We start from the raw sequence: 14,199 nt of genomic DNA on the forward strand, positions 1-14,199 counted from the left end.
GCGGTCAACTCAATAGGAGTGACGGGGAAGAAGCATATGTTAAGTTGACCGCACTAGCACACCAGAATAGCATTATGCAAATTTGTCCTTTAAAAATTATTTTCAGACTAATAAAAAATAATTGAATTTTTGTACCAAAAAATAATAATTGAATTTAAATGATTAATGAGTTCTTTTTAAGAGAAATCGTTCAACTGAATATGAGTTCGATTTCGTGTATGAACAATTTTTTATCAAATTTTATTTACTATTACTCCTTTCCTTAGACATGAAGGATTCATACAAAAAAATATTATTCTATACAAATTCATTCTTTTAAAGATTATTATCCAGATTAGTATTTAGTTACTAGTATATCCTTATTTATTAATTTTGTTAGGTTTGCAGCAATTTAACCTAATATTTTTCATTTCATTTGCTGTATTAGGTTAGCAGTAATTTAATCTAACAAATTTCATCTGAAAAATTCCTATCCTCTTGCCTTTTTTCTGGACAATATTTTGTACACTTATTTAATACTAAAAAAATGCATCGCACCAATTTCATTCCTATTTTTTTTTTGACAATATTTTGTACACTTTTTTTTTTCTTAAGGAAATATTTTGTACACTTATTTAATACTAAAAAAATGCATCGCACCAATCCTTATTTATTAATTTTATTATGTCTGCAACAACTTAACCTAATAATTTCCCTCTAAAATGCTGCATTAGGTTAGCAACAATTTAACCTAACAAATTTCATCTAAAATGCAGCGCACCAATTTAACCTAACAAATCATCATTATTTATTAATTTTGTTAGGTCTGCAACAATTTAACCTAATATTTTCCCTCTCATTTGCTGTATTAGGTTAGCAGTAATTTAACCTAACAAATTTCATCTAAAAAAATGCATCGCACCAATTTCATTCCTACCCTCTTGCCTTTTTTTTGGACAATATTTTGTACACTTATTTAATACTAAAAAAATGCATCGCACCAATTTCATGCCTTTTTTTTGACAATATTTTGTACACTTTTTTTTTAAGGAAATAATTTGTATACTTATTTAATTCTAAAAAAATCCATCGCACCAATTTCATGGTTTTTTTTTTTTTTTACAATATTTTGTACACTTTTTTTTTAAGGAAATATTGTGTACACTTATTTAATACTAAAAAAAAAAAAATGCATCGCACCAATTTCATTCCTATTTTTTTTTGACAATATTTTGTACACTTTTTTTCTGAAGGAAATATTTTGTACACTTATTTAATACCAAAAAAATGCATCGCACCAATCCTTATTTATTAATTTTATTAGGTCTGCAGCAACTTAACCTAATAATTTCACTCTAAAATGCTGCATTAGGTTAGCAGCAATTTAACCTAACAAATTCCATATAAAATGCAGCGCACCAATTTAACCTAACAAATTCCCTCTAAAATGTAGCAATCCCTAATATTTCTCCTCACTGATGAGTTTTTCATTTCTATTCTGTTGTGTACAAAATATATCTATTGTTTCTGTAGACTTATTTTTGACAAGTTGTTGTACACTTATTTAATACATTTACAAACAGAATACCCAAATTTCCATGCAAACCTACCCTAATTTCCATGCAAACTCGGCTATATGTATGCAAACTAATTTTGATATTAATGTTATTTTAATCATTTTGATACAGATTGTGATTGTGTCAATTTTGATGAAAGTGGATGCTTGAAATCCTATTATAATAGTATTGATTATATTGTTTGTGATTGTGTCATTGTAGTATTTATTGAAATCTAATGCAAAATACATTTGTGAATGTCGACAAGTAATAATATATCCAATTTAATGCTTACATTGTAATTTTTTTTTTGAAACAAACAAAAAAACCCGTGCATCGCACGGGTCGGAATATAGTGTATGATTTAAATCCAAACAAGCCATGAAGTGACAGAAAAAAACATATGTTAAGTTGAGTGCACCGATCGAAAAAACAGTATACAAATTCATTTTTTTTTTTTCAAGTAGCTTAGTGAGCTTACACAATTTGATTGTGAAAAAATATGCAATATTCATATCAACTAAGCTAAATTAACGAGGATTACAAATTCATCTTTTAAATAAATCAATTTAGTCTTTCAGTTTTACAATGTTACTTAAAATATTTATCAGTGTCAAACATAGTTGAAAAAAGATATAATGCGTTAACGAGTTACGAGACAGACCGAAACACTAGTTATTACATGTAAAAAGAAATATATTTATACAATTATTTTGATATAATTTTGGATATTTTTCTCTTTCATACTCACGTTTTATTCCTACTCTATCTTCCTTTGTTTTTCAATTGTTTTTTTTATCGATGAAAAGTAAGAATGTCCCAAAAAATTGTTGTTATACAAATATGGTGGAGGGAGGAGTAATAACATGGAGGGATTAGGATTCTCTCCATTGAAAATTCTCGCAAGTTTTCTCAAGTGGAATCTCAACCATCAAACATGAGAGAGAAAGTGAGAATTAAATTATAATGAAAAGTGGTTTTTGTATTTTAATGATGAAGAATGAAAATGGAGAAAACTTGAGAAAAATTTCAATGGAGAGGATCCAAATCAATGAAGTTTTTTTTTTTCTTTCAAAAAACAAGTCAATGAAGTTGATTGTGCACAAAAGTCATTGAATCCAATTATAATAAATAATTTAATAAACAAAAAACTGATAAACTCCAAAAAGTATATCAAAAAACAACTTCAAAACAATAAAATCCAGTTGAACTCATATTCAAAACAATTTTTTTTGGGTACCGTATCACATGAGAAAGGCGCTGTTCCCAGTACAAGTCAATGGTGTTAAACACTAAAGTCATTGGATCCAATCCAAACCAATAAAATAATCTGGTTGGTAGAAATAAACAATGATAGTGGTCGAAAAAAACAACAACTTCCCTTTCTTTCTTCTTAAACAATTAAGAGCAAAACAGAACAATAATTTATTGTTGCTTAGTTTTGTTACTAGTTAAACTATCCTTGTATAGTCATGGTGAGACCTGGTGTTGGAGCTATGGTGAAAATGATTGCTAAAATCACTCTTGATACAGTAATGGGTAATCCAATGGTTGTCGCAAGCATAATGGAAAATTTGCCGACAGGATCATTAAGGAGCTACGAAGTGTTCTTAAGTTTCAGAGGCGAGGACACGCGCACGTCATTCACTTCACATCTATACGCTTCTCTTCAAAACAATGGAATTAACGTTTTTAAGGACGATGATTCGCTTCAAAGAGGAGATCACATTTCAACATCACTTTTACGAGCAATCGAACAGTCTCAAATTTCTGTTATCGTTTTCTCAAAAAACTATGCAGATTCGCGGTGGTGTTTGGATGAGTTGGTGAAAATAATGGAATGACACAGAACTATAGGGCAGATAGTGTTGCCGGTGTTCTATGATGTTGATCCTTCGGATGTACGACACCAAACAGGTGAGTTTGGAAAAGCGTTCCAAAGTCTCTTGAGCAGAATTTCAAAGAAATGAAGCACGTCCCAGAAATGGAGAGACGCGCTTCGTGAAGCTGCTGAGCTTGCTGGCTTTGTAGTTCCAAATTTCAGGTAATTTAATTCAGCCGTACAATACTTCTATATTGGAGACGTTATACCAATTGGTTTGTTAACAGACTTCAGCAATGGTGGAAATGATTGGAAGCACCGAGTTCAAATTCTAATTTTCATAATCATTGGTTAGATATTACTTGCTATGTTCTGCCCGAGCTCCTAACTATAAGGGACCCTTACCCCAAGTACCTGAGTGGAATTTATTCAAAGTGTGTAATTTATCAATAAGTTAAATAAATTAAAATAGTTTAACTAATTCATATTATATTTTAACGTTAATAACAAATTTCATATATTAGGCTTTTCATGTTTATAATTACACACCATCTTTCTTTCAAAAAAAAAAAGTTTATAATTACACCTTTGTTCCTTTTTAATTTGTATGTTCAATTTTTCTTTGGTACACTTTTTGTAGGAATGAAAGTGAGGCGATTAAGAATATTGTTGACAAAGTTTCACATTTTATTGACAAGACAGACTTGTTTGTTGCTGATAATCCAGTGGGACTCGAATCTCGAGTGCAAGATATGATTCAATTGCTAGATATCCAACAATCAAATGATGTTCTACTGATAGAGATGTGGGGTATGGGAGGTATTGGTAAAACTACCTTAGCCAAAGATATTTTCAACAAAATCGGTCGTAATTTTGAAGGTAGGAGCTTCATTCCCAATATTAGGGAAGTTTGGGAGCAACCTGTTGGACAAGTGGATTTACAACAACAACTTCTATCTGATATCTTTAAAGGAACGACGACCAAGATACAAAGTATTGATTCAGGAAAAGTAATATTAAAGGATAGACTTTGTCATAATAGAGTATTTATAATACTTGACGATGTCGATGAGTTGGAGCAGTTGGATGCTTTGTGTGGAAGTCGTAATTGGTTTGGTTCTGGAAGTAGAATTATTATCACTACCAGAAACATGGACATACTTAGAGGGAATAGAGTTGACAAAGTATACTCTAATAAAGAAATGGATGAAAGTGAATCAATTGAGCTCTTTAATTGGCATGCATTCAAACAAGTGAGTCCCATAGAAAAATTTGTTGAAATTTCCAAAAATGTTGTTATGTATTCTGGGGGATTGCCGTTAGCTCTAGAAGTTCTTGGGCGCTATTTGTTTGAGAAGAAGATAACAGAATGGAATTGTGTATTGAAGAAACTAGAAAGAATTCCTAATGACAAAGTACAGAAGAAGTTAAAAATAAGCTATGATGGTTTAAACGATGATTACCAGAAATCAATATTCCTCGACGTAGCTTGTTTCTTTATTGGGATGGACCGAAATGATGTTATACATATATTAAATGGCTGTGGATTTTTTGCAGAAGATGGAATAAGTGTCCTTGTTGAGCGAAGCTTAGTAACGGTTGATAATAAAAACAAGCTTGGAATGCATAATTTGTTGCGGGATATGGGAAGAGAAATCATTTGTAATAAACCACGAATGGAGCCTGAGGAGCGAAGCAGGTTGTGGTTTCTTGAGGATGTTGATGGTGTATTAGTAGGACAAACCGTAAGAACTTCTTATACCTTTATTTTTTCATATGTTAAAAATATCTAAAGCTTAAAGAAGAAAAACTAACATATATGTGCCATTGATTTGCATTCATTTGTTCTGTTAATTATCAGATCTTCAAAAAAATTGGTTTCTTTACCATTTTGAGGTTCGGGATTCTGATTTCTTACAAGGAAATTTAAAGATAGGTTTCATCACAAGTTTTTTAGCATCTATCGTTCTATGTATCTATAATGTGTGCATGTATTAATTTTTGGTATGATCTGTTTCTCAGGGAACAAAAGCTGTTGAGGGATTGGCTTTGAAGTTGTCAAGAGATAGTGCGAAATGTTATAGTACTAAAGCATTTGAGAACATGAAGAAACTCAGATTGCTTCAACTTGCTGGTGTGCAACTTGATGGGGATTTTGAGTATCTTTCAAGAAATCTGAGATGGCTTTCTTGGAATGGATTTCCTTTATCATGCATTCCTTCAAGCTTTTATCAAGGAAATTTAGTTTCCATCGAGTTAGAAAACAGCAATGTCAAAGTTGTGTGGAAAGAGACTCAGGTATTAATTTTGATTTTAGTTTTTCGCATGTCATTACATGCTGTACTTTTAGACATAGTTTTCAAATCTTTGTTTCAGGAGGTCTTTCTAATTATGCAAGTACCTTCAAGCCCTATATGAAAATTTACTAACATTCGGGCTGTGAAGATTTTTTTTTTTATGTAACATTCTTTTTGAATTTTAAGATGAAAAATTATTAATTTTTGTAAATAGCAAAGGATATGTTCGCCGTCAGTAAAGACATTGTATCATTGAATACCTTTGAAGTACTGCATACTAAGCATATAATTAATTACAATCTATAAATTGTACAAGAACTTTGAATGTAGTTGAAGAAAAGGAAAGAAAAAACCTCCAATCTTGACTATTTGTTCATAGAATAATAAATTTAAAATTTCAAAACTATGTAACCCTTGTTCATGATTATACGCTCCATATGAAAGATAAAATTTGTCCCTAAATATAAATCCCAATTCTACTGACATTACATACAAAAATGTCTCCTTGTGTTGAAGTTTTTTTCAAAAGTAATGCAAAACCTAGCTATGTATATTCTAAGATAAATATTTTACTTTACACTTTTAAGGCTATTTTTTTTTTTTTATAAATCTTCTTGCTTAATCATTCTCTTTAATATTTTTGTTCTTGCAGAGGATGGAGAAGCTTAAAATTCTTAACCTTAGTCATTCTCATTATCTAACACAAACCCCAGACTTTTCAAACATGCCTAATCTTGAAAAGCTAATACTCAAAGATTGTCCGAGGTTGCATGAGGTTTCCCATAGTATTGGACATCTCGACAAAATTCTTCTGATAAATTTGGAAGATTGCATTAGCCTTTCTAGCCTTCCAAGAAGCATCTATAAGTTAAAATCTCTGAAAACTCTCATTCTTTCAGGGTGTAAAATGATTGACAAGTTGGAAGAGGACATAGAACAAATGGAATCTTTAACTACTCTACTTGCAAATGACACTGGAATAACAAGTGTGCCCTTTTCAGTTGTAAAATCAAAAAGCATTGGGTATATTTCTTTGTGCAGCTATGAAGGATTCTCACACGATATATTTCCATCCATCATTTGGTCTTGGATGTCACCAACGGGTGCTCTTTCATCCCCATTTCAAACATCTCCTGCCATGTCATCTCTTGTTTCTTTAGACATACCACATAGCAGTTCTCAGGGACTGTCATCTATTTCAAACCACCTTTCTAGGCTTCGAAGTCTATGGGTAGAGTGTAGCTCGGAACTTCAACTTTCTGAAGATGCAAAAATCATTTTGGATGCTTTATATGCCACAATTTCTAAGGAAACGGGTTCGATTTCAGCTACTTCACAAGTATCAAATATGAAAACTTCTGCATTAATTCAACACTGCAGTCAATGGCGTGCTTCCGAATCAAAAAATTTGTTGAAATCTGTTCTATTACAACTGGGAATGAATTCTGAAGTCACCAATAATCTGAAAGAAATCATTTTAAAGGTTTTTTTTGGTAGTTGAATTATTTTTTATATTATTTACATTTGAGTTCTTTCTTGTCTGCTGAATACATATTTGCTATAGGTGTAAAATATTTAGAAATTAAAATAGTGGAATCCTTAAAATTTTAAAATGATTTGCAACCACACACACACTGCACACTTTAGTTAGTGGTACAATTATTATCAAAAGAATTAAGAAACCCTCACTTTTATTCTTGTTGTATGGTACTTTAAGCTGGACTAGCAGAGTGTTCTAAGAACCCGGATTTTTTTTTCCTGCATAACTCTTATATTATGAAGAAAAATTATATATATATATATATATATATATATATATATATATATATTTGTTGAGTGATATAAATATATTGCTAAAAAAACTGATCCTGTTTTCACTTTTACAGAATATGGATGAGAATGGGTGTGGCGGTTGTTTGTTTCCTAGTGATAGTTGTCCAGATTGGTTAACCTTCAATTGCGAAGGTTCTTCGGTAACGTTTGAACTCCCTCAAGTGGAAGGGCGCACTTTAAAGACAATGATGATATGCATTGATTATTCTTCAACCCTGGATAACATAACATCAAATGGCCTTCCAAACTTGATGGTCAAGAATTACACAAAAGCCACCATTCAGCTTTATAAGAGAGAGGCATTAGTCTCCTTTGAAGATGAAGAGGGTCAGAGAGTAGTATCAAGTATAGAACCTTGTAACAAAGTGGAGGTTGTTGCTGTTTTTGAGAACGGTTTCATTGCGAAGAAAACAACAGTTTATCTCATATATGATGAACCAATTCGAGAAAATATGGAGCAATGTCAAGAACAAGAAGAAAATGATATTGTGTGTAGTGGTGATGAAGATGAATGCTTTGTTAGAGAGGTCTCTTCTAATGCACAAGATTACAAGGTCATTGGTAGTAGTGGTGATGAAAATGAATGTGTTGTCAGAAATGTCTCTCCTCAAGTGGCTCTGGCTCCCATGGAGGATTTAAAACATAATAGAAGGAAGAAAATTCTCAAGTGGAGATGGAAGACGGTTAAACAATGGTTTTGTAAAAGTTAACGCCATTTTCTGAATACCTCCTATTGGTGCTGTTTGTTGGTTTTATGCGCAAGTTGGTAGCTACTAATGCTCTGGCTTCTGAAACACGGGGTTTTGGGGAAGGTAAAGCTTCAGCTTGATTGTAAATTTGTGATCTTAATGCTTAAAGGTGGAAATCATCCATGGTTGTAAGTAAGCCATTCAATTTGCGGACAAGTTGGGAAATCTAAATTTGCTTCAAGAGTTTATCTATGAGACAATGTCAAAGACATACACGCCTCCTAATCTACCAAAGAGGTTTCTAGTTTTCTGTTTAATGTAATAATTAGTCTTGTTACTTAATGTGTGCCTTTGGTGCATTTTTGGTGCTGTTAGGCTTTACAAATTCCATTGTTTTGTAAAATATGTGTTTGTAGGTTACATTATTGTAAAATCATGGATGAAAAAGTTGAGCATTCATTAGCAGTGAACATAAAAAGGCATGACAAAAGTTTTCTAAAATAAGCACAGCATTGCTAATCAAGGCTGCTCCTCAAAAATCTGTTTTGCATAAAAAGTTCTGTTTTGCAGAAGTTAGTAACATATCTATCTCAAGGAAATATTAATAGCTCTTTTGAATAAAGTAGACAGTAAGTAGATGCGACAATGATAAAAATATTGATAAATCAGAATGTGTAAATTCTAAAATAGGATTCTTCTCAATCAAATCCATCCAATGCGATAGTAATTTAACTTTATCTAAACATTGCCCCCTCCTTTTGCTGAAAACAACAAGAATTTCGTTTTCTCCAAATAACCCAAATAGAGACTAGCCAAACAATATGCATAGAAGACCTTATTCTTCTAGAAAAAACACACAACAAACTAAAAATCAATGCATAATCAGACAAGTGAAGGGGGTTCACTGAAGATATTCTCATCCATTGAAGATATTCGACATTGTATTAAAATTAACTGTTTAGTATGACCTTTTACAATATTTTGCCACCAATTTGACATTTTGACCTATTTTAAACTTAGTCATGATAACATTAACTTTAACCCTTTATAAAAAACATTTTCAACAATTTTTTCTCTGATCTTAACTTCAACCATATTGTTACCAACTATAAATATCTGCATCAATTGTTGAAAATGTGCAGTAGGTTAGGTGATCATTACTAGGGGGAGTAACTTCTCTAAGCGGAAAGCAGTGACAGATTCATGTTCACTCACTTTTTTCTAATTTTATTTTTTGTTTCTATACACCGCATGATTTCTTCAATGACCACAAAATCAAATGGTTTCAGAGTCCCCCAATATAATAATATACTCGAAGCAAATTCCAATAAAAAATTCAAAATGGATTCTCTCCTAAAGTTAGTTGTACAAGTAGAGTCTACAGCCTAAAAGTGTTGGTACGGTTCAAGGTTATGGTTGTAATTTTAAATTAGTACTATATACACTGTTTGTAACAAGTAAACTTTAATTCATCAAAAGGAAATATAAAGAACTATAGTTGTTTTAGTCGGAGGTAGCCATCATTGACCAAACTGCGTGAGCAAAGATTGTGTCGCATTGTCTTGTGATAATACATGAAGCACAACCTCATGAAACCACAACCTGCAACGCTCCTCAAGCTCCTCTGGTGATTTCTTGCGAATGATTTCTCTTCCCATATCTCGCAACAAATCATGCATTCCAAGTATGTTCTTATCATCAACAGTTACAAGGCTTCGCTCAACAAGAATACTTATTCCAATTTCAGCAAAAAGTCCACATCCATCTAAGTGTAACATCACTTCGGTCCATCCCAATAAAGAAACAAGCTATGTCAAGGAATATTTCTTTCTCAGTATCATCATTTAAAGCATCATAGCTTATTTTTAACTTCTTACGTACTTGATCATTAGGATTTTTTTTTAGTTTCTCCAATACACACTGTCACTCGCTTACTCTTCTATCAAACAAATATGACCCAAGAACTTCCAAAGCTAAAGGCAACCCCCCAGAATACTCAACAACATTTCTAGAAATTTCAGCAAAATCTTCTGTAGGAGTCGCTTGCTTGAATGCATGTCAGCTAAATAGCTCAATTGATTCGTTTTCATCCATGTGTTTCATTTGGAAAATGTGGTCAACTCTATTCCCACTAAGTATATGCCTATCTCTGGTTGTGATGATTATTTGACACCAAACCATTTATGAAAATGTTTCACATCATCAAGTACAATTAGCACTTTTTTATGGCAGAGCGTTCTTTAATATATTTTTTCCTGACTCAATGTTTTGTATCTTAGTTGTCATTTCTTTGTTGATATCAAAGAGAATTTGTTCTTGTAATTCCACTGGTCCAACATTTTTCTCCCACACTTCCCTAATATTTGCAAGGAAGCTCCTACCTTCAAAATTACGGCCAATTTTATTGTACATGGCTTTCGCAGTGGTTGTTTTGCCAATGCCTCCCATACCCCACATTCCTAGTAGTAGAACACCATCTGATTGTTCAATATCTTGGTCTAGCCATTGAATCATATCTTCTACACGAGATTCAACTTCCACTGGATTATTAGCAATAAACAAATCTGTTTTGTCAAGCAAACGTACCACATTTTCAACAATGTGTTTGATAGCCTCACTTTCATTCCTACAAAAGATAAAAATTGTAATGAGTGGATATGAGTGTGTGAGCTGAAGTGTTTATTAAAATTGGAATGAGGCAGACAATGCTGTTTACTAGCTTTTCTCAAACAAAGCCATATACTCTTGATGTAAAATGAATTAAACATTAATAAAAATACGAAGAAAAATTAATTATTTCTATTAGCATTCAACATCCTAGATAATAGACTTACAAAGCAGTAAGTTTGGAATAAAGTTACCTGGAATTGAAGACTATGAACCCTGCAAGGTCAGCGGCCTCACGAAGTGCTGCTCTCCATCTCGGTTCCATAATCTCATGAACAGAGTTTCCCCAAATCAGCCATCAATTTTGAATTTTCATGAACAGACTTTGCCCAATCAAACTTCAAATTTGAATTTGATGACTTTTCTACCTCCTTCGACATTTTGTTTAAAAGATTTTGAAATGCATTTCCAAACAAACCTTTTTGATGACGAACTTCAGACGGATCAACCTCAAAGAACACCGGCAAAACCACTTGCCCTTTAGTTCTGTGACATTTCATTATACTAGACTCTTGACCCGTGCTATCGCGCGCGTCTGTTATAGACTATTGATCAATTCAAGCAATTTGAAAAATAAATCATTCTAGAATATTATATATCTTGATCAATGCGACATACATGAATTTTATAAGAAGTTAAACAATTCATTATTAGAAAATTAAAGTAGTACATTTTAAAAAAATTCTTTATAACTACATTTAGAATGTCACATACAGTAGATGTAGGAGTACCTTGAGCACAAAACCTATGACAATGATTACATGTGTCATTGGAGGTGATATGATTGAGTAGGTTTCATTGAGTATAAGACCTATCATAGCCCTATAGTTATTTGGATGCATTAAGGAACTAAAAGTCATAAATGAAGTTGTTATTCTAAAAGACAGAGATAGTAAATGTAAATGACAACCTATATTAGTAAGTTGGAACAATTAAGCAAGTAATCATCATAAATAAATTTGTGATAGTTGGATTTATAGAGCAATTGAAAAACCGTTAATTCTTTCCATGATACTTATTTGCCATGATGGAGCTTTGATGGATTAAAACATCAACCTCACATGACCCAGGACGAAAAATCATCTGGTAGTATATCCAGTTTAACATGTTTCTAAAATACACTCTGCATTTGCTATCTTTCTGCATGTGGGTTTATTTCAAGTCTGCCAGATATGATAAGGCTGTCAATGAGTTTAACATATTACAAAATGGAGGGTAGTATATCAGTTTAACATGTTTATAAAATAGACTTTGCATTTGCCATCTTTTATGTTGCTAATATATGATTAGCACCTAATGTAGCTTGATGTATTTTAATCCTATAAATTATTTGTGCACATATAAGCTTAATATATGATTAGGCGAGTAGTTTTAGAATGAATTCATGTCAGAAGGTAATCAGTGAAAGCGCATCCATTTTTTTCAGTTTGGTATTGTTCTATTAAATCAAATTTTCAAGAAAGATTATAGTTCAATATATTGATCAATAAGAGAGGTGTTTTAATGGCTCTAAATACATATCCTAAGTTGGCAGTAATATAAACAATCCCGTGTCTAATTTTATCAAAATAACTGGTATAGTTTACAATAACAAAAATATTGATAAGATTAATTTAAAAGACATACCACATTGCTAATCCATAAGGCAATGCAAAACAGTCGTTAATTAAAATAGCCAAAATTACACACCGTATAAGGCATGTTGACTCAGAAAACAACAAATCAGATGAAAAAAGTAACTTGAGTCTAAAGGAACATAAGCAGAAAACATCAAAACACAATCATTAAAACATTAAAACATCACATGCCACCAGAATCTTGCACAACAATATCAATTTGAGTCTTCAACCTTAATGGTCTGAATCCTTGTTCCTTAGTGGTTGATGCATCACCTTCAGCAATATCAATATCACCTTCCACATACTTCTCTTGCCCAATCCTATGCTAGTTGGAGTCAAAACTGGTTCTGCCACCATATTCTCATCCTTTCAGCTGGATGAGGGCATCACCTGCTTCTTATCCTGGGCAATCATGATAAAATTATCCAAACTCTACATATTCAAAGTTTGATGAAGCCAATCAATACCTAGGCAAAAGCTTCAAACCAAATCTAAAAGCTTCAAAGGCAGGGCACAATCTAAGAGATTGGTCATTTATATAGGAGAAGAATGGTGATGTCATGCAACAGCTAATAGTATGAAGACAAAAGGTTGAGAAGGTTAATCAAATCTGTTCTATCGAAAGCACGTTACTATATTACTTTATTTAATATAACAAATCACCTTACTATCAAGTTAAAAAAAATGAAGACATCATTTGCATAATCAACAAACAGAAAAAAATAAAATAATCTTCATTAACCAAAAGTATATATGCTTCAACCAAATTTCACCAAAATAAAGAAACTCTCATGATAAGCAATGTCGCTCTTTCTTAGCAGAAAGTATGATAGTATCAAGTCAAAAAAAAGGAGACAACATTGCATAATCAACCAACATAGAAAAAAATATTTATCATTATCCAAAAAAAAAATCGATTCTTATTAGTGCAACCAAAATTCAACAAAATAATGCAACTCTTGTGATAAGCCAATGTCAATACCTTTAGAGTTGTCAAACTCCATATAGTAAGTTCACAGTTTTGACAGGTTCGCTGGTATAGATTTGTCACAATCCTTTAAAAAAAAAAATAATAGAATTGTCACAATCATCAATTTGATATGTTAGTGTGTCAATGGCAGAATCAAAAACAAAATTGAAGATAAGGTATTTTTATCTACTTTCAATCTGATGTGTCAAAGATTTCAATTGCATTATTCAGTTGATAAAAATAGAGATATAGTGAAAAAAAAAACTAAGTATGATAAAAATACTAAGTATGTTAAACCAGGATCAACCTTTGGATGCCATTTCTGCAAGTCTTAACAAAGAAAGTTTTAAGAGTTTTTGTTGTGCTTAAGGTACTGTCAGAAAACTGTGATCTTACAGGAGGACAGTGGATACGTATTTATAATGCAACAATCATGAGATATCTTGGCCAGAAAACGATTGAGCTTCACCATTATTCAGTAAGAAACATGCATTAAATGTTTGGAATTAAATGCTATCCTCATAGCTCAAGCCACCCTATATGGAGTAGTTGCTATCCTTATCACCTAGAGCAGCCAACCTTGACATTTGCTAACATGATATCACCTAGAGCTACGTTTATGTAGCACCAAGTAATCTTATTAAACCAAGTAATTCACACAATTGAGCTTCAGTTGGCACGCTAGGGCAACCATTTTAGCTAATCAGACTGGTTAAGATTTTTATTAAGTAAGATTATCCAACTCATTCAAACACCACCGTGAATCT

At 32.2% G+C, this 14,199-nt stretch overlaps 1 protein-coding gene, 1 long non-coding RNA gene and 1 pseudogene across 4 annotated transcripts; 1 reads left to right on the forward strand and 2 right to left on the reverse strand.

Annotated features, from left to right (window-relative positions):
• The first annotated feature begins 2,886 nt into the window (after positions 1–2,886).
• Positions 2,887–8,654, forward strand: LOC146912742 (disease resistance protein RUN1-like). Its single transcript, XM_085722236.1, has 5 exons — positions 2,887–3,579; positions 3,998–5,102; positions 5,380–5,655; positions 6,307–7,137; positions 7,541–8,654. The coding sequence occupies exons 2-5, from the start codon at positions 4,110–4,112 to the stop codon at positions 8,195–8,197; spliced, it is 2,757 nt and encodes a 918-aa protein (XP_085578362.1). The 5' UTR covers positions 2,887–3,579; positions 3,998–4,109; the 3' UTR covers positions 8,198–8,654.
• A 1,042-nt stretch (positions 8,655–9,696) lies between these two features.
• Positions 9,697–11,343, reverse strand: LOC146912743 (disease resistance protein RUN1-like; annotated as a pseudogene).
• Positions 11,344–12,382: 1,039 nt separating this feature from the next.
• LOC146912744 (uncharacterized) lies at positions 12,383–13,975 on the reverse strand. Of its 3 annotated transcripts, XR_015016869.1 has the most exons (3): positions 13,740–13,973; positions 13,445–13,517; positions 12,383–12,894 (listed from the first exon to the last, which is right to left on the reverse strand). It is a non-coding gene; the product is annotated as an uncharacterized LOC146912744 (long non-coding RNA). The 3 variants fall into 3 exon arrangements; XR_015016870.1 differs by lacking the exon at positions 13,445–13,517 and having other exon boundaries at positions 13,740–13,975; XR_015016868.1 differs by having other exon boundaries at positions 12,383–13,517; positions 13,740–13,975.
• Positions 13,976–14,199: the final 224 nt, after the last annotated feature.

This window comes from Medicago sativa, chromosome 6 (assembly GCF_051527215.1).
Source record: "Medicago sativa cultivar Bolivia chromosome 6, Bolivia_mono, whole genome shotgun sequence".
NCBI classification, from domain to species: Eukaryota; Viridiplantae; Streptophyta; class Magnoliopsida; order Fabales; family Fabaceae; genus Medicago; species Medicago sativa.

Excerpts from the sequence above, each read along its gene's own strand:
- LOC146912742 (XM_085722236.1), top strand. The coding sequence starts at position 4,110 with ATGATTCAATTGCTAGATATCCAACAATCAAATGATGTTCTACTGATA. Across the intron at positions 5,103-5,379 it reads GTGTATTAGTAGGACAAACC|GGAACAAAAGCTGTTGAGGG; the intron begins GTAAGAACTTCT and ends TCTGTTTCTCAG. Across the intron at positions 5,656-6,306 it reads TTGTGTGGAAAGAGACTCAG|AGGATGGAGAAGCTTAAAAT; the intron begins GTATTAATTTTG and ends TTGTTCTTGCAG.